We start from the raw sequence: 16,800 nt of genomic DNA, 5'->3' as shown, positions 1-16,800 counted from the left end.
TGTACTTGGATGCTAAAATGTAAGTTACACCACAAGTATTCACTATCTCTTAAGTTAGAAGGTGCTGCTTATCTCACATGAGCAGTACAGACAGTATTCACACCAGGAAACTACTGTACAACAAATATTTCCAACTACAGATTTAAAAATAGGATTAAAGTATAGGTAAAAATATTCTCAACAGTAACAGCACAAAAAACATACTGAGGTCAAAGAATAAAGATGCTAGGGGAATCCTATTTATTTAGATAAGAATAGAAACAAAGGTAGAAAAAAGTAGGGTGAGAGGAAGATACACAATTGTCTAATTAATTTTATATGTCAGAAATGTGTTATCAAGAACCTGGGAAACATGCTTCAAAAGAAAGTAAAGCATGCCTACACAGGAAAAAAAGTAAAAAAAAGACTCAGTAAATCCTAAACTAATGCCATGAAAATTAAACTTTAAGTAGAGAAATGATTATTTAGCATCACTGGATCACACTAACATAATTCTGAAAAATTTATTTATTTATTTATTTATTTATTTATTTATTTTGAGGTGGAGTCTTGTTCCATCGCTCAGGCTGGAGTGTAGTGGCGCCATCTCGGCTCACTGCAACCTCCGCCTCCTGGGTTCAAGCAATTCTCCTGTCTCAGCCTCCTGAGTAGCTGGGATTACAGGCACCCACCACGATGCCCAGCTATCTTTTATATTTTTAATAGAGACGGGGTTTCACCATGTTGGCCAGGCTGGTCTTGAACTCCTGATCTCAAGTGATCTGCCTGCCTCGGCTTCCCAAAGTGCGTGAGCCACCGTGACTGGCTGAAAATGTATTTTTAGAAAACAAAAGAATTTTAGCTTATTTTCAGTTATTTCAAAAGCAGCTCATTTACCCTGTATAATAACTATGAAAATTCTACTGCTGATCTGCAATTCTTGCCTTCTAATATCTTCCTGTATTCAATTTTTTTTAAATGTACTTTAGAAACCAATCAAAGAATACTTACTGAATACTTACTATGTGCTTTGTAGTGTGCTAAGGACTAATGATGATGAAAGAAACACATGACTTAGTCCCTGCCCATATGGAATTGATGAAATCTTAGTGATTTATGCCTTAAGCTATTTCATCTCAAATACTTAAGATCAAATCAGAATTGTTTTCTGTTTCAAATGTGAGACAACTAGCATGGATATCTAACAATCTGGTAAGCAACTGGATATACTTGTTTAGAGCTTAGAAAAGAGGGCTGGACTTGATACTGGAACCCAGCAAGCAAAATGGTGACAGTTCAAGCAAAGGATGTGTACAGAATTGCCTATTAGTGTACAGAGTGGGCAGGGCGTGGTGGCTCACACCTATAATCCCAGCACTTTGGGAAGCCGAGGCAGGCAGATCACTTGAGGCCAGGAGTTCAAGAATGGCCTGGCGAACATGGCATAACCCTGTCTCTACTAAAAATACAAAAATTAGCCAGGTGTGGTGGCGTGCCTGTAGTCCCAGTTACTTGGGAGGCTGAGGCAGGAGAATCACTTGAACCCAGGAGGCAGAGGTTGCAGTAAGCAGAGATGGCACCATTGCACTCCCGCCTGGGCGACAGAGCAAAACTCCATCTCAATAAAATAAAATAAAATAAAATAATTAAAATAGATAAAACAGAATATAAATAAAATGTAATTAGGAAACTTAGAGAGTCTTTAATTGTTAATGGTTATCACACTGACTTCTAACAACCAAAGGCACTGGTTCTCAGAGTTTTGGATTTCTATTTTTTTAATCTCCTATAGGAGGGAACAGTTCTGGATTTTACAAATCGGTAAACCTTTTTTAATTAGGAAACTGGCATAGGGTTGCCAACTTTTTATTTTTCCAACCAAAAATATTAAGAAAAAAGAAAGCAAAGGAAACAATCTAAGACTTTAAAAAGTCTGAGAAACTAAACCAGAAAAGGGAAATTAGGAAAAAAACTAATAAAATTCAAATAAAGTATGGAGTAAAATAACACGTCAATATTGGTATAACAAACACAGCATAGTAATATAAGATGTTAACAGTAAGAGAAACTGGGTGGGAGAAGAGGGTACAGGAATCCTCTCTACTATATTTGCAACGTTTTTGTTAACCAAAAACCATTCTAAAATAAAGTTTATATTTAAAATGTTAAAAAAATTACTCAAAAACAAGCACATCTATAAATTTATGCAAACAAACAGATTACACTGACCTCATTTTTCTCTTTTTGCCATAGACCACTGAGAGCTTTATCTCAATCTACATGAAACATCATCATTATGAAACCCATGGCCTGGGAGACTACCAACTAAAAAAAACTGTTAAAAGTATTCTTTAGAAATTTTGACTTTCCCTTTCTCATATTAAATTCCTAAGATACTTCAGCTTTTCCCTCTTTTTAAAAAAATACTACAAATACATGCTGGAAAAAAAATGTTGATCAACATGGGCAGGTTAGCACTGCATCAATTCCTTTTAACTTTGCATAAAGATTTGGATCCACAAAGTATGAGGATCTCCTACATATCCAAGTTAGAAACCAATTCCTTTACAACACTTTGGAAGTTCAATAGGAAAACACAAGAGTACAGAACTACTTTACAGTCTCTCCACAGTAAACAATCAGGCTCATTCTCACTGTTTCTGAACTTACTATACATTAAAGAGCACAGTGTAGGGCTAAGATAAGCAAGAATATCTACATTCCTCTTGTAGTTCAGGAGGTGATACAGTGAAGAAACAATTTTCGAGGTAACATGATTAAGATTTGAACTTACTATATTGTGCTCAAGCTTTACCTGCCCATTACACTCATTTCAGAAGACTCTTCAAAGCAAAATCTTACAATACCAATGTGTAACACTTATAAAGAAAAATGTGTTTGCTACTCTGCTAGGCTCTGTACCAAATTTAAGTTAAAATGTTTGATCATTCTGAAGTATCAAGCCACTTAGTATTTCATCTTATAATTCAATTTATAAATACCATGAGCAAGGTAATATGCTTGGAACTATGGAAATACCAAAATGAGAAAACCACGCCCCTCCCCTGAATAGAATTCATTTTTTTTAAAAGCCCTTTTAATAAGCACAAAAAGTAAAATATCATGTAGAATGAGTACAGTTTTGACTAAAATAGCATTAAATTATACATGACTCACTTATTTTCCTACAGAATATTATAAAATATAATCTTAATAGATTTAAAAGTATGGCATAATTTCCTTATGGATATGATAAAAGCTATTATTAAAAATGGGCAACCACTTTATCTCTTTGCTGCATTTCTAATTTCTATTTCAAGGTCACAAATTTCTCAAACATCAAAATAATTTTTGAGCTCCCAAGGAATTAAAAACTTTCAAAAACTCTAAAAAATAATTTGCCACGCTATTTAAAATCAATGTACACATTGCCATTTACACTATACAACATTTGTAAGAGGAGACATACATTAAGATATAAGCCAGGCCTAACTAATAAAATATATTTCACATTGAGAATGGCCATGGCTGGACTACAGAAACTCTTGATTATTCTTTTTCTTTTTCCTCTACTAACTTGTCACCACCATCTCCAGAATACCACTGCTAGACATTCCTTCCCCTAATGCATTCTGTACTCTTATCTCACTTTCAGGCAGATTTAAGAGATAACGGTGGAAGCTACTGCTATTTCATTCTTCCCACTACAGCTAATTCTATTCCAAACTACTAAACTCCCTGGAAAAACTCTCTAGGTTCAAGTACTGGCTGTGGCATTAATTGGCTATTGGCTTTGGGAAGGTCTACATTTTGAACTGTTCCCTTTACTTCACAAAAGCAAAGACAGATAGTCTTTTTATTTATTTTTTTTTAATTAATACTTAGCCAAGCTTAACATAAGATAATCATTTCTGTCATCAGGGGCTGAGCCTCTGGGACTCTCAGTGTGGAAATAAGCAGTCTGAAGTTCAACTCCTGTAGGATAAGAATAGCCGGGTAAGAATCAGCAGTATTCCCTTTGCACCAGGGTTCTAGAGTCAGGTTCAATTAGTAGTATTGTGCTTGGGTCCAGGCTTGCTTCCACCTTTGAAAGAAGGCTGGAAAAAGCTGGGTACCTTTAAAATAAGTATGTTTAAGATCTCCAAAGGAATAATGGAATAATATTTTTAATGAAAAATTATGAAACAAGTCAGGCACATATGCAGAAAAAGCAGACAGAAATGAACAAGGTCCAATAATAGATGCTGAAAATGAGAAATTGTCACTTAAGTAAAAATTCAGAAGAGAGGATAAACTCTTCAGTAAAAACCAAGAGAACTGGTGGACTTGAAGCTAGAAATACAAAATTTCCGCTGAAAACAGCAGATAGAAAATGAGCCGAGAAGAAGAAAAGAGCCATAGAGGACAAATTAAGAGGCTTCAACATATGTCAAGCAAGAGTTCCAGAATGAGAAAACTAAAGGCTGAGAAATAATATTTTAAAGAAAAAATGGCTAAAAATTTTTCTGAACTGTATAGACTTCAGATTGAAAGCACATGCAAATGCAGAGCAGGAAAAATAATATGAAAAAACATAATGGATCTATCATAGTAAAATTACAAAATATCAAGGACAAAGAGATAATCTTAAAAATAATGTGAAAAATATTACCAACAAAGCAATGACAATTAGATTAAAAGCATATTTCATACCAGCAATTATACATGTCAGAAAGTAAGCAGTATCTCCAATATATAGAGCTAAAGTAACTATTAATCTAGAATTCTGTATCTAGCTAAATTCGCATTCCATAGTGACTATGAAATAAAAACATTACCACTCATGAACCCTTGCTTAAAAACGACTAAAGAAGTTATTTCAGCAAGAATAAAATTAAATCCAGAAGAAAGAGGTGGTATGCAAGAAACAATAATGAGTAAAAGATACCACTAAATCCTTGTGCTAAATCAAAATTACCATATTAATTAAAAATTAATGTTAAAAAACGAGTTTAAAAAGAAGGACTACAACCCACATTATGGGAGAAAATATTTGCAAATCACATATCTCATAAAGGTCTTATATCTGGAATATATAAAGAAGTCTTACAACTCAAGAATTTTTTAAAAAACACAAGAAATAACCCAATTAAAAATAAGCGGCCAGGCGCGGTGGCTCACACCTGTAATCCCAGCACTTTGGGAGGCCGAGGCAGGCGTATCACCTGAGGTTAGGAGTTCAAGACCAGTCTGACCAACATGGAGAAACCCCATCCCTACTAAAAATACAAAAAGAAAAAAAAAATTAGCTGGGCCTGGTGGTACGCACCTGTAATCCCAGCTACTCAGGAGGCTGAGGCAGGAGAATCACTTGAATCTGGGAGGCGGAGGTTGCCATGAGCCGAGATCGCACCATTGCATTCCAGCATGGGCAACAAGAGTGAAACTCCGTCTCAAAAGAAAAAAAGAGAAAAAAAAAGCAAAATATCTGAATAGGCATTTCTCCAAAAATACTATACAAATGGCCAACAGGTATATATAAAAAAAACTGGACATCATTAGTCATTAGGGAAGCACAAACCAAAATCACAGTAAGATACTATTCATACCCACTAGGATGACTATAATCAAAAAGACAGACAAAAGTAAGTGTTGGCAAGGATATGAAGACATTGGAACCCTCATACATTGCTAGTGGGAATGTAAAATGGTCCAGATAGTTTGAAAAGCACTTTGGCAATTCCTCACAAAGTTAAAAACAGAGTTACTATACAACCCAATAAAAGTCTACTCTTTAGGTATAAGCCCAGATGAAAATACACATCTACATAACAACTTACAGATGAATGGTGATAATACCCAAAAGGCAGAAACAACCCAAACGTCCATGAATTGATGGATGAATAAAAAAATACAGTATATCCATAAAATTGAGTATTATTTGGCAATAAAAAGAAATGAAGTAGTGATACATGCTACAACATAGAAGAATCTTGAAAACATTATGCTAGGTGAAAGAACACTGTTACAAAATACCACATATTGTTATGATGACATTTATATAAAATGTTTAGAGTAGGCAAATCTAGAAACAGAAAGTGGTTGATTTAGGCTGGGGGCTTGAAGTTTGGGAACATGGGGAATGAGAGTTAATGAGTATGTAGCTTTTTTTGGGAAGAAAAAATGTTCTAAAATTAGAGTATGGTGATGGTTATACTAACCTATGAATACACTAGAAAAAAATTGAATCATATACTTTAAATGGGTAAATTGTATGGTATGTGAGTTGTAGCTCAATAAAGCTGGTAAAAGAGAAAAAAATAGAACTAAACTACTATGCAATTGTAATGCGGAAGATGAGAAAGAACACTGGAGTTAAAAAATCTAAATTCCTATGTTATTTGTAGATGTATAGAGATGCTCAATGACTATAGGCATAACTAGAAAAATAAATAAAAATGAAAATACAATCCATAGCTTATAATCATCAAAGGGAAAAATATGAAGAAACTTAACTTCGGTGAAAGCTAATCAAAATCTAGAATGATTTTCCATGGAGTTAGACAAACACTGTAAGTGGCGTATGGAAGAATAAAGGTCAATATAATTCTAAAAAGAAGAAAAAAAAAAAGAAGGTGGGGGTTCTGCCTGCCAAATACCAAGACTTATCATTAAAATACTATAATTAAGACAGAGCATTATTTGTGTACCAACAAATGAATGAAACGGAATACAGAATCTAGAATGAGACCAAGGTATATGAAAGAGAATGCTGGTATATGACAGAGTATGTGAAAGAGAATGCTGGTATGTGTCTTAAATGTGTCATTTATGATAGAGAAGGCAAACAACACAGACTTGTGGAGGAAGGATGCCTCATTCAATAAACAGCATTGACACAACTTTCTATATGGGAGAAAACAAATTCCCTACCTTATTCCATGCACAAAAATTGATTCCAGGTATCTTTAAAGATCTAAATGTTGAAAAAGTAAATTTTAAAACAATTTGAAGATTATGCTAGAAAAACAGCTTTATGATCCTAGTATAAGAAAGGAATTGTCAAATATGTCATAAAAAGCAGAAATCATATGCCTAATAAATTTACCTACAAATAAATTTAAAATTTCTGTATAAAAAAGATACCATAAACAAAATTAAATACAAGGGACAGACTAGAAGATATTTACAACACATATAACAAAAAATTAGCATCCAGGCTATAGCAAGAATAAGGAAAGGCCAAACTACCCAATGGAAAATGGGCAATCTATTCATATGAATGAAATTGAGGATACCTGCATCTCACTAGCAATCAAGAAAATGCAAATTAGAACAAAATGAGACACTGTTTCACACCCATCAGACTGGTACATTTTTTCAAGTCTGACAGAACAAAGTGTTGAGCAAGATGTAGGGAAAGGAGAACTCTGTTTTAGAAAATACTTTGGCAATATTTAGTAACAGTCATAATGTACATAACCCATGACCCAGCAACTCCACTTCTAGTATTTCACTTAAAAATAAATAAATTAATAAACAAGCAATAATAGTCATTGTAACACTTTTTGTAACAGGAAAAAATTGGCAACAATCCCAATACACATTAGAAAAGAAGAACCCCCCAGAAGATTGGCTGGGGCAGGATTACTTCATTTTGGTAGTTCCAAAACCTAGCAACAAACACGCTATCACAGAAAATCAATTCACTTATAGAAAATGAGTGAATTCATGGCATGAGAAAGAAATGGTATCACCTAAAGGGGATGCAGAGTTGAAAAATAGCTTTTGTTAAATGGAGAACAAAACCAAAGCAGACAAAATCCCTTCTTTCCTGAGATAAACGAGACAAGTAAGTTTTAGAGTAGGTTAAACAGTGTTAACTTCTGAGAAATCAAGCAAGGAAAGGCAACGGGGAAATATTGGAGAGGGTCAGAACATTATACTGAATGGCTGGAAAAAGGTTCACTCATGAATAAGGCAATATTTGAATAAAGACTTGAAAGGAGCAAAGGAGCCAGCAGATGTCTGTAGGAAGAACATTCCAGGTAGAGGTAGTAACAGTCAGGACAAACATCCTAAAACTGAAGTATGCCTGGGATGCAATAGGCTAGTGTGAACAAAGAGGGAGAGAAGAGTGAATGAGGATGAGAAATGAATTGGAAGAAGTGTAGGGGTGGGGATACAGATCAAGCAGAGACTTTGGCTTTTACTCTGAACCAAGCAGAGACTTTGGCTTTTACTCTGAACAAAAGAGGAAGCAATTGGAAAATCTTAGGCAGAGGAATCATATGATCTAACCTGTTCAACAAGATCACTCTGGTAGGTATACTGAAAACAGACTGCAAAGACAGAAAGGGAGAAACAATGAGATGAACTAGGAAGCTTTTGCAATGATTTAGGTAAGAGAAAGCTAGTGGAGGGTGGTGGCAGAGAAAAGAGAGAAATGGTTCTGGATATATCACTTTTAGCAACAACAAAAAGGGAGATATGATTTGCTCCCCAAACACTTAAATGCATTCATGTTATAAGTAAAACACCTTTTAAAATGCATTTTTTAAAAAAATTGACAGAAATTTTGTATATTTATGGTGCACAACATTATGTTTTAAAGCAAAGCATTTTTGGATTCATGTATTTCTGTGATTTCTTCTCCCCACAGATGTATCCACAGAAAAAGAGCAGCTGACTAACTACATATTCTGCTTAGAATTTGACAGATTCTTAACAAATTTATTAGCAATACATATTATGCATATACCTTTTGTTATCAATATAACTGAATTAAATCAAGGGGAGAGTTTTACATGAGCTTATATTAATAATCACTGATGTAACTGACATAAAATTTCTACACTTATAAAAATAAGAATTTGAGAATGGAAAGAAAGGAAGAAGCAATTTTGGAGATAAATACAAAAATATTTATGGGTAAAATTATATAATGTCTGGGATTTGCTTCAAAATAACTAAAGGGAGTGAGGATAGTGGGTGGGGGGAATAGATAAAACAAGTTTGGTCATGTGCCGATAATTATAAAAGTTGGGTAAAGGATAAATTATGCCATTTGCCCAACTTTATACCATAAAGGGGCTCATTATACCATTTTCTCTACTTTTGTATGTGATTCAAATTTTCCGTAATATAATGCTTAAAGAAAGAATAAAAATAACCTGTACCAGCTCTACCGGCTTCACACGGTAAGAATAAGCTACATATATACAACCTCTGTTTCTGTTCCTAACTTTTCCAAAATGTAGGGGAATGAATGAATGGTTGATACCTATGCATATCATCCTATTCTTCCTCCTTTCCTGAGGGGCACTCCACTTCCAATTAAAATGTGGAGACAGACACAGCTTAACTAATTAATATCCTTAATTTGATATTTCATCTAAATTTTGGATACTCTAATAGTTTTAAAGAGAAACAAGTATGATTATCTGCATAAGCTATAACTTAATGTTAAGGAGGTCAGACTACATCCTAAAAATTCCAAAGGAAGGCCTGGTGGGATGGCTCACACCTGTAATCCCAGCACTCTGGGAGGCCAAAGTGGGTGGATCACCTGAGGTCCGGGGTTCGAGACTGGCCTGGTCAACGTGGCAAAACCCCATCTCTACTAAAAATACAAAAAATCAGCTGGATGTGGTGGGATGTGCCTATAATCCCAGCTACTCAGGAGGCTGAGGCAGGAGAATCGCCTGAATCTTGGGGGGTGGAGGTTGCAGTGAGCCAAGATTGCGCCACTGCACTCCAGCCTGGGCGACAAAGCAAGACTGTCTCAAAAAAAAAAAAAAAAAAAAAAATTCAAAAGTATTTGCCAATACCATATATAGGATAAGAAAATAAGAAAATTAAAAACTGTACAATTTTAAGTGAGCCAGTCAGCAAAAAAATTTTAGTGTTCTAGTTTTCTCCTACGCACACCCAAGAGTCAAACAGTTCCCTCAGAGCCATTCCCAAGTGCTAAGAAGTAATAGAAATTCAATGCATGTCACTCCCAATACAGGTGAATGTTTACTAAATGCATTATAACTACACATGCAAAAGAATTAAATACAAACATTGTCTGGGCACAGTGGCTCACACCTGTAACCTCAGCACTTTGGGAGGCTGAGACAGGAGGACTGCTTGAGGCCAAGAGTTTGAGACCAGCTTGGGCAACATAGTGAGACCCCATCTCTACAAATTTTTTTTTTTTTTAAATTAGCTGGGTGTGGCGGCAAATGCCTGAAGTCCTGGCTACTCAGGAGGCTGAGGAGGAGGATCACTTGAGCCCATGAGTTTGGGGTTGCAGTGAGCTATGATCACACCACTGCACTCCAGCCTGGGAGACAAAGTGAGGCCTTATTTAAAAAAAAAATTACATATATATTTTCTAACTTGTTAAAAATAAGTCTCCTAGTATTTCCCATATAAATATCCAATTAAGAATGTTTTTGTTTCTTTCTTTTTTTATTTTTTAGAGACACAGTCTCACTCTGTCATCCAGGCTGGAATGCAATGGCACAATCATAGCTCAGTGCCCCCTTGAACTCCTGTGTTCAAGCGATACTCCTGCCTCAGTCTCCCAAGTAGCTGGGACTAAAGGCAGGCACCACCATGCCCAGCTAATTTTTAATTTTTGCAGACACAGGGTCTCACTATGTTGCCCAGTCTGGCCTTAAACTCCTGGCCCAAAACAATCCTCCGGTGTGTCTCCCAAAGTGTTGAAGTTACAGGTTTGAGCCACCACACCTGGCCCAGAATGTTTTTCTTATACTAAATTTTATAACAGAGAAACTCCAGGAAGAAAAGCAAAATAAAGAATACCTGAGAATAAAATCTTTCAACCATGTTTATAAACTCAAATCTTGAGTTTCATTTTGATATTTTAAAAAAATACACGTTTACTTCCTTTTAAGAATAAACAAAAAAAAATGCACATTTCTAGCAAAAACTAAGCTAATCATGAATATTCTCTTGCTTAGAATGATCACTCAGATAACTGTAGGAACAAAATGAAGAATCAACAGCATGGCTAAATCTAGAACCCCACAGCAGCCAACAGAAAACTCACAGAAAAAAAGCCTGGGTAAAATCAGAAAGTCCTTAGAATCAAAAACTTTCTTGAATCTGCCTATGCCAGGCATTATATATTGTTACCATAATCTAAAACAATGCTGTCGAACAGAAATATGACCTAAGCCACATATGTTAATTTTCTTAAAATAAACAAGTAAAAATAAAAAAGGTAAAAATAAACAAGTAACATTTAATATTTAACCCAATATATGTGTATTTATATAACCCAATATAATTTCAACATGTAATCAATCAGAAAATGAATGAGATATTTTACATCCTTTTTCCAAACTAAGTCTTCAAGATCCATTGTGTATTTCATTCACACACATCTCAATTCAGAGTAGACACATTTCAAGTGCCTACATTTTGACAGCCATATGTGGATACTATGTTGAATAGCACAGGTCTAGAAAACATTTAATGACAATAATGGTAATCATAAGGCTCTTTAGAGGATCTGGAGCAAGGTCCCTACTTCAGTGTTGCTGGGAATACCTGAGATTCCTCTAATGCTCTATCCTCTTCCTAACCAAATGCAAAAATGGGTATCTAAGAATGTATGTCTGAAAATTGAGATAAAGCAGCACATATTCACAGATCTAGGTTCTTAAACATTAATTATTGAGGTTAAGACTTAACCACAAAAAAAATACCACCATAGGCCAGTGCTTCCTTTTTCAATTCCTTCATTCATTCCTTGGAAAAGAGGCAAAGAAAGCAGGTATTTTCAAACTGATGCTGAATTAGATTTGATACTCACTCATTCATTCAACTAACATTTACCTACAATGGGCCAACTGCTGTCTTGAGTGTAAGGAATATAAACACAAGTAAGATATGGTTCTTATCCTAGTCTAGTCTAGTAAGTGAGATATCTAGACTTCTGTAATGCGTTCTGTAACAACAGGAGCTCACTATTCTTTTCAGACAGGGTCTCACTCTGTCACCCAGGCTAGAGTGCAGTGGCACGATCATGGCTCACTGCAGCCTCAAACTCCTTGGCTCAAGTATCTTCCCACCTCACCCTTCCAAGTAGCTGAGACTACAGGTCAGTACCACAATGCCCAGCTAATTTTTTTTCTTTCCTAGAGATGGGATCTCACTATGCTTACCAGGATACAGAAATTCACTTTTAATGTTATATAGCAGCACGAATAGAAACAGAACATGAGTCACAGATGCAAGTCACGTAGGTAACTTTAAAATTTCTAACCACTTAAAAAAAAGTAAAAAGAAACACATAAAATTCTAAAAATTTATTTTACTTTACCTATATATCCAAAGAATTATAGTATTTCAACATGTAACTAATAAAAATATGAGAGTTCTTTTTTTTTTTGAGACAGAATCTCCCTCTGTCACCCAGGCTGGAGTCTAGTGGAGTGATCTTGGCTTACTGCAACCTTTGCCTCCCAGGTTCAAGAGATTCTCCTGCTTCAGCCTCCTGAGTACCTGGGATTACAGGTGCCCACCACCATGCCAGGCAAATTTTTGGATTTTTAGTAGAGACGGGGTTTCACCATGTTGGCCAGGCTGGTCTTGAACTCCTGACTTCAGGTGATCCGCCTGTCTCGGCCTCCCAAAGTGCTGAGATTACAGGCATGAGCCATCGTGCCCAGCCAGGTTTCACATTTTTTAATACTGTTTTTGAAATCCAATGTGTATTTTATATGTAAGAATAACTCTACTCAAACCAGCCACATTTCAAATATATCAGCCAGCATAGTTTTATAGAATAGATCTGTTTTTCAGAAAATTAAAAATAATTTGGCAGTTACAGGTATAGGAAAAAGTAGCAGAGAGAGGCCTGACCATGTTCACAAGAGAAAAGAGAAAGAGAAAGAGAAAGAGAAAGAGAAAGAAAAGAAACATACTAACGATAACTGATGGAGTACGGACAGCAGTATGAAAGAAAAGGATCAAGAGCTTAAGTGGAATTGTTATCTTGGAAAAGAGGGTTGCATCTTCCTTGTGATTGTGGGAAAGAAGGGAAGAATTAAGTACCAATATAAGCAAGTTTGGTGAGTGTGAGAAAGAACAGAAAGTTGAGTGAGTTCAGACTAAGACCTTCTCATTTTTCTCAGTTAATCAGAAGACAATCTTAGCAGCCTCCTACCACCATCACCAATACAATCTAAAAGGTTTACATTTGTGGAACAATTTAAGAAACAGTTATCCTAGTAATATTGGTTTTGTGTAATTACTTATTTTCTAACTGTTTTCTGGGCTAGCCAATCTTAAATTTTGTCACTTTTGTTTCCAAACACAGAAAGAACACTAGATTCACTCTTTCTTTCCTCATCTATTATTTGTTCAGCAACATGTACCCAATGTCTACTCATGTAGAGTGTGACCCTGACCAACATTTGTACCCCCAGTATTCAGCATATTTTAATACCAGCACACAGCAAGTGCTTTATTACATTCAAATGTGTACTGACACAGACTTTCATTTAAAAGCCTAAATTGGTGCTGTCCACTAGAATTTTCTGTGATAATAAAAATATTAACAGTCCAATATAGTAGCCAATGGCAGCCAATAGACACATGAATTCTAATTTTAATTTTAATAGCCACATGTGGTTCAAATTTTAATTTTAATGGCCACTTGGGCCTAATGGCTACCGTACAGGTCTAAATATTAGAATACAGTGAGTAGCTAATGGCATTTCCATAATTACAATCAAGGTATTGTCATCTCTAATGAGTTAACACACCAAATATGCTATTGAAAATGAGTACACTTTGAATAATACTAACTGTACCACAAAGACACCATAAGAGAATTTTCTTAGTGTAAAATAACTTTAACATTGTGTGCCAAAAAACAAAAACAAAAAAGAAAAGCATATTCCAATCTTTTCATTTTCAGTCTACTTTCCCAATAGAAAAGATCAAGCTCCTGTCAACCCTCTGGTTTTTTCCATCTTCTCAAGTAGTGAAAACACTTTGTCATCATAAGGAGTCACACTTTTTTTTAATTAAAAAGAAATTACTAGAGCATAGGTGTTGTTTCTGTAATAAAAGGACAACTTTTTTGAGACAACATTAGTTGAAAATCGAGATTCATATAATGAATTAAATATGCTTATAACTCCAACCTGTCCTTAGGATTTGCTTGTCAATTTCCCCAAATTTGTCCTATTTATCTGAATTTTAAAATAAACCCATTGCTGAAAGTCATGGTGATTCAATCCATTAAGCCAATGGAAGTATAATCTAAACTAGCTTTCACCTGGGTTAAATAATTTCTGGTGCAATAACTAGAATAGCTGTTTATGACTGGGATAGTAAAATATACTTTCCTTACTCTGTATCCAGTGTCCTTGATGTTTACTTTACGTGACCATACAAACTTAACCAGAGACACAAAGTCCTACGCTGGCCCAGTAGAGGATCTGATAACTTAAAACCAGTGAGGTGAGCAACTAAATGTCAGAGATAGCATTTTTTTATGCACAGCAACTTGTTCAACTCGTTAACCATCCCTGTAAGACGGCTGCCTTGTAAAATAACCACACACAACTTCCCGCCCTTCCTTTCAGCTGTGTTCATTTGAAGCCATTTTAAAAAACATTACCAGATTTTCTGTCTTGAAGATGAGCGTGGTTATACAACCAGGATTTTATTCTGGCTAAAAAATATCTAACAGTGCGAAAGGATGTCTCAATATATTTAAAAAAAGCTTCAAGAGAACCACTTTAAAATGATCTTCCTACCACACAAAAACACCAGGAGGTAAATCAGCCCTCTATACACGAAGCTTTGGCAAATCAAAAGCATAAGATCAAACCTGCAATAATTAACTTCCTGAGTAAAATTACTGTGCTACAGCTTACGGCAACAAATCCAAAGTATTACAAGATGGTATTATAACGACATCATTAGCTTGGTTTCCTAATAAAGCATATATCTGGGATATCTGAATTTACAATGCTAAAAATAGAGAGCCAACATTTGTAGGAGGGAGTGGGAGTCAGTTCTTATTTATAAATCTTTTTTTTTTGAGAATGATGCCCACTGCAAAACGAAGTAACAGAAGGCTGGCTCTGAAACCCCACACTTCTTGGTCTTAACGTTAAAATGCTTTTCTAGAGCAGAAGGGGAAAAGAGGTATCAATGCTTTCGTCCCACAAAAATAGTTTGTTTCACTAAATTGTACCACTGCCTTTAGAATTAGTAAATGAAAACACTAACTTGTAGAAGCATTAAGTTAATGCGATTTAGAAATTAAATAGTAACCGGCCTCATCACACAGATAAGGTTAGGCTTCTTCAGCCAGGGGCAATTTCTGTCCTAATTGTCACAGCTGCCTTAGTGCTGTACTTTCTGCGCTGTAGCTGCCAGGAGGCAGAAAAGATTTTTCTCTTTGAATTGATTCTGGGAAAGGTGGCACTTCTTACAGGCCTCAAATCACCCTTTTCTAAGATCTTTTGTTGGTGGTGTCCAGATGTTCCAGTAATACTGGAGAGTTAACTGTTCCTTCCAAACCTGTCTCGCTCAAACTGCCTTGAGGAGAACGGGAAAAAAGTAAGGTTCACATTCGAAAAGTTTCACTCGGGGTGGGGTGAGGACGAGGTAGGAAGGAAACGACAGTACGTATTGTTCATACCTATCATACGTGTCGTTTCCGAAGCTAGACCAGGAGCTGGAAGTCTTTCCCCTTTCCAGGTCCTGGGGAGAAACGTCTCTCGCTGAGGGGGTTAGACTACCTACGACAGCCTCCTCCTCGGGAATCAACACAGCTGTGAATCGTGACACGCTTCCAGAAGTCCGTGACGAGAGGAGGCAGAAGACAGGTTCTTCGATTCCCCTTCACCCAAACACGTCCCAAATTGTTCGAGGCAGGAAGCGCACGCCTCTCTCATCTCCCCAAGACCTACTCTCGCTCAGCTCCCTCGCCCTGTTTCCTCAGAGGGCACCGCCACTCCGCTCGGGACTCCCTCCTCTGGTCACAGCCGCCCCGGAGCGGCAAGGGGGAGGAAGTAACGGAGAAGCGCCAGCCTCGGGGGCTCGGGCTTGGAGGCGAGACGAGCGCGGGGGCCGCACGGGGCTTCTCCGGCTCTGGGCCCCGCGCCCGTCCCCGCTGCGGCCTAGCCGGGCGCCCGCGCCCTGGCCTCCCGGCTCGGCGCCGCCGGCCTTTCCCCGCCACCCCGGGCCGAGAGGCCGCGCAGGGGCGGACGAACGGAAGTGGAGGGACGGGAGCACCTACCAGCTGCTGCCGGATCCAGCGCCACATTCCCCCGTCGTCGCCGTCCCGGTCCCGCGGGGCGCGGGGGCCGCGGGGCTGCAGGTGGAGGCGGACAAGACAGAGGCGGGAGCGGGCGAGCCCCTCGGGCCGAAGTTCCGCTTACCGCCGCCGCCGCCACTGCCTCACTCCCCGCGCCGCGTCCCCATCCCGCGGCGTCGGCCCTGAGTCCTACAGGCGCGGCCCCGGCGCCGCCCCCGCCCGGCGCAGCTGAGCCTGCCGCCGCGCCGCAGCCACCTTCATTATTGACCGTTGTCACCCGAAGCACCCCCGCAACCCCACCCCCGCCCCGCCCCGTCCCGCCCCGCCCAGCCCCCCGACTCCACCCGGGACCGCCCCCGGCGCCCCGGCCCGCCCCCGGACGTGACGAAAGGGGATGGGCAGACTGAGGGGGGCCTGGCGAGCTCCGCCGTGGTTCCGAGTGGGGGTGGGAGACTGTGTTGTGGGTCCGGGAAGAAGGGAGCGTGGAAAGGTGCCGGGTTCTCGGACGCTCTTTCTGTCCACCGCCACCCTCCTCCCCGTTC

The 16,800-nt window shown here is 38.0% G+C and overlaps 1 protein-coding gene across 18 annotated transcripts in view; it reads right to left on the bottom strand.

Moving 5' to 3' along the window:
- Positions 1-16,523, bottom strand: part of ATP11B (ATPase phospholipid transporting 11B (putative)) — a 135,853-nt gene extending 119,330 nt beyond the window's left edge. For 15 of the 18 annotated variants that reach the window (XR_012430889.1, XR_012430891.1, XR_012430890.1 and 12 more), the window contains exon 1: positions 16,241-16,523. Coding sequence is in view for 8 of the 18 variants with exons in the window: in XM_065540249.2 (XP_065396321.1) it covers positions 16,241-16,267 (27 nt within the window). In the remaining 10 variants the exon portion in view is untranslated. Of the gene's footprint in view, positions 1-5,287; positions 5,411-15,640; positions 16,176-16,240 lie in introns of those variants that run through there. The other 3 variants (XM_065540251.2, XM_045386580.3, XM_074031466.1) reach the window with 3 other exon arrangements.
- Positions 16,524-16,800: the final 277 nt, after the last annotated feature.

Source organism: Macaca fascicularis, chromosome 2 (genome assembly GCF_037993035.2).
Source record: "Macaca fascicularis isolate 582-1 chromosome 2, T2T-MFA8v1.1".
In the NCBI taxonomy this organism is placed as follows: domain Eukaryota; kingdom Metazoa; phylum Chordata; class Mammalia; order Primates; family Cercopithecidae; genus Macaca; species Macaca fascicularis.
The sequence above is the reverse complement of the archived record's forward strand: the minus strand, read 5'-3'. Positions and strand labels throughout refer to the sequence as shown.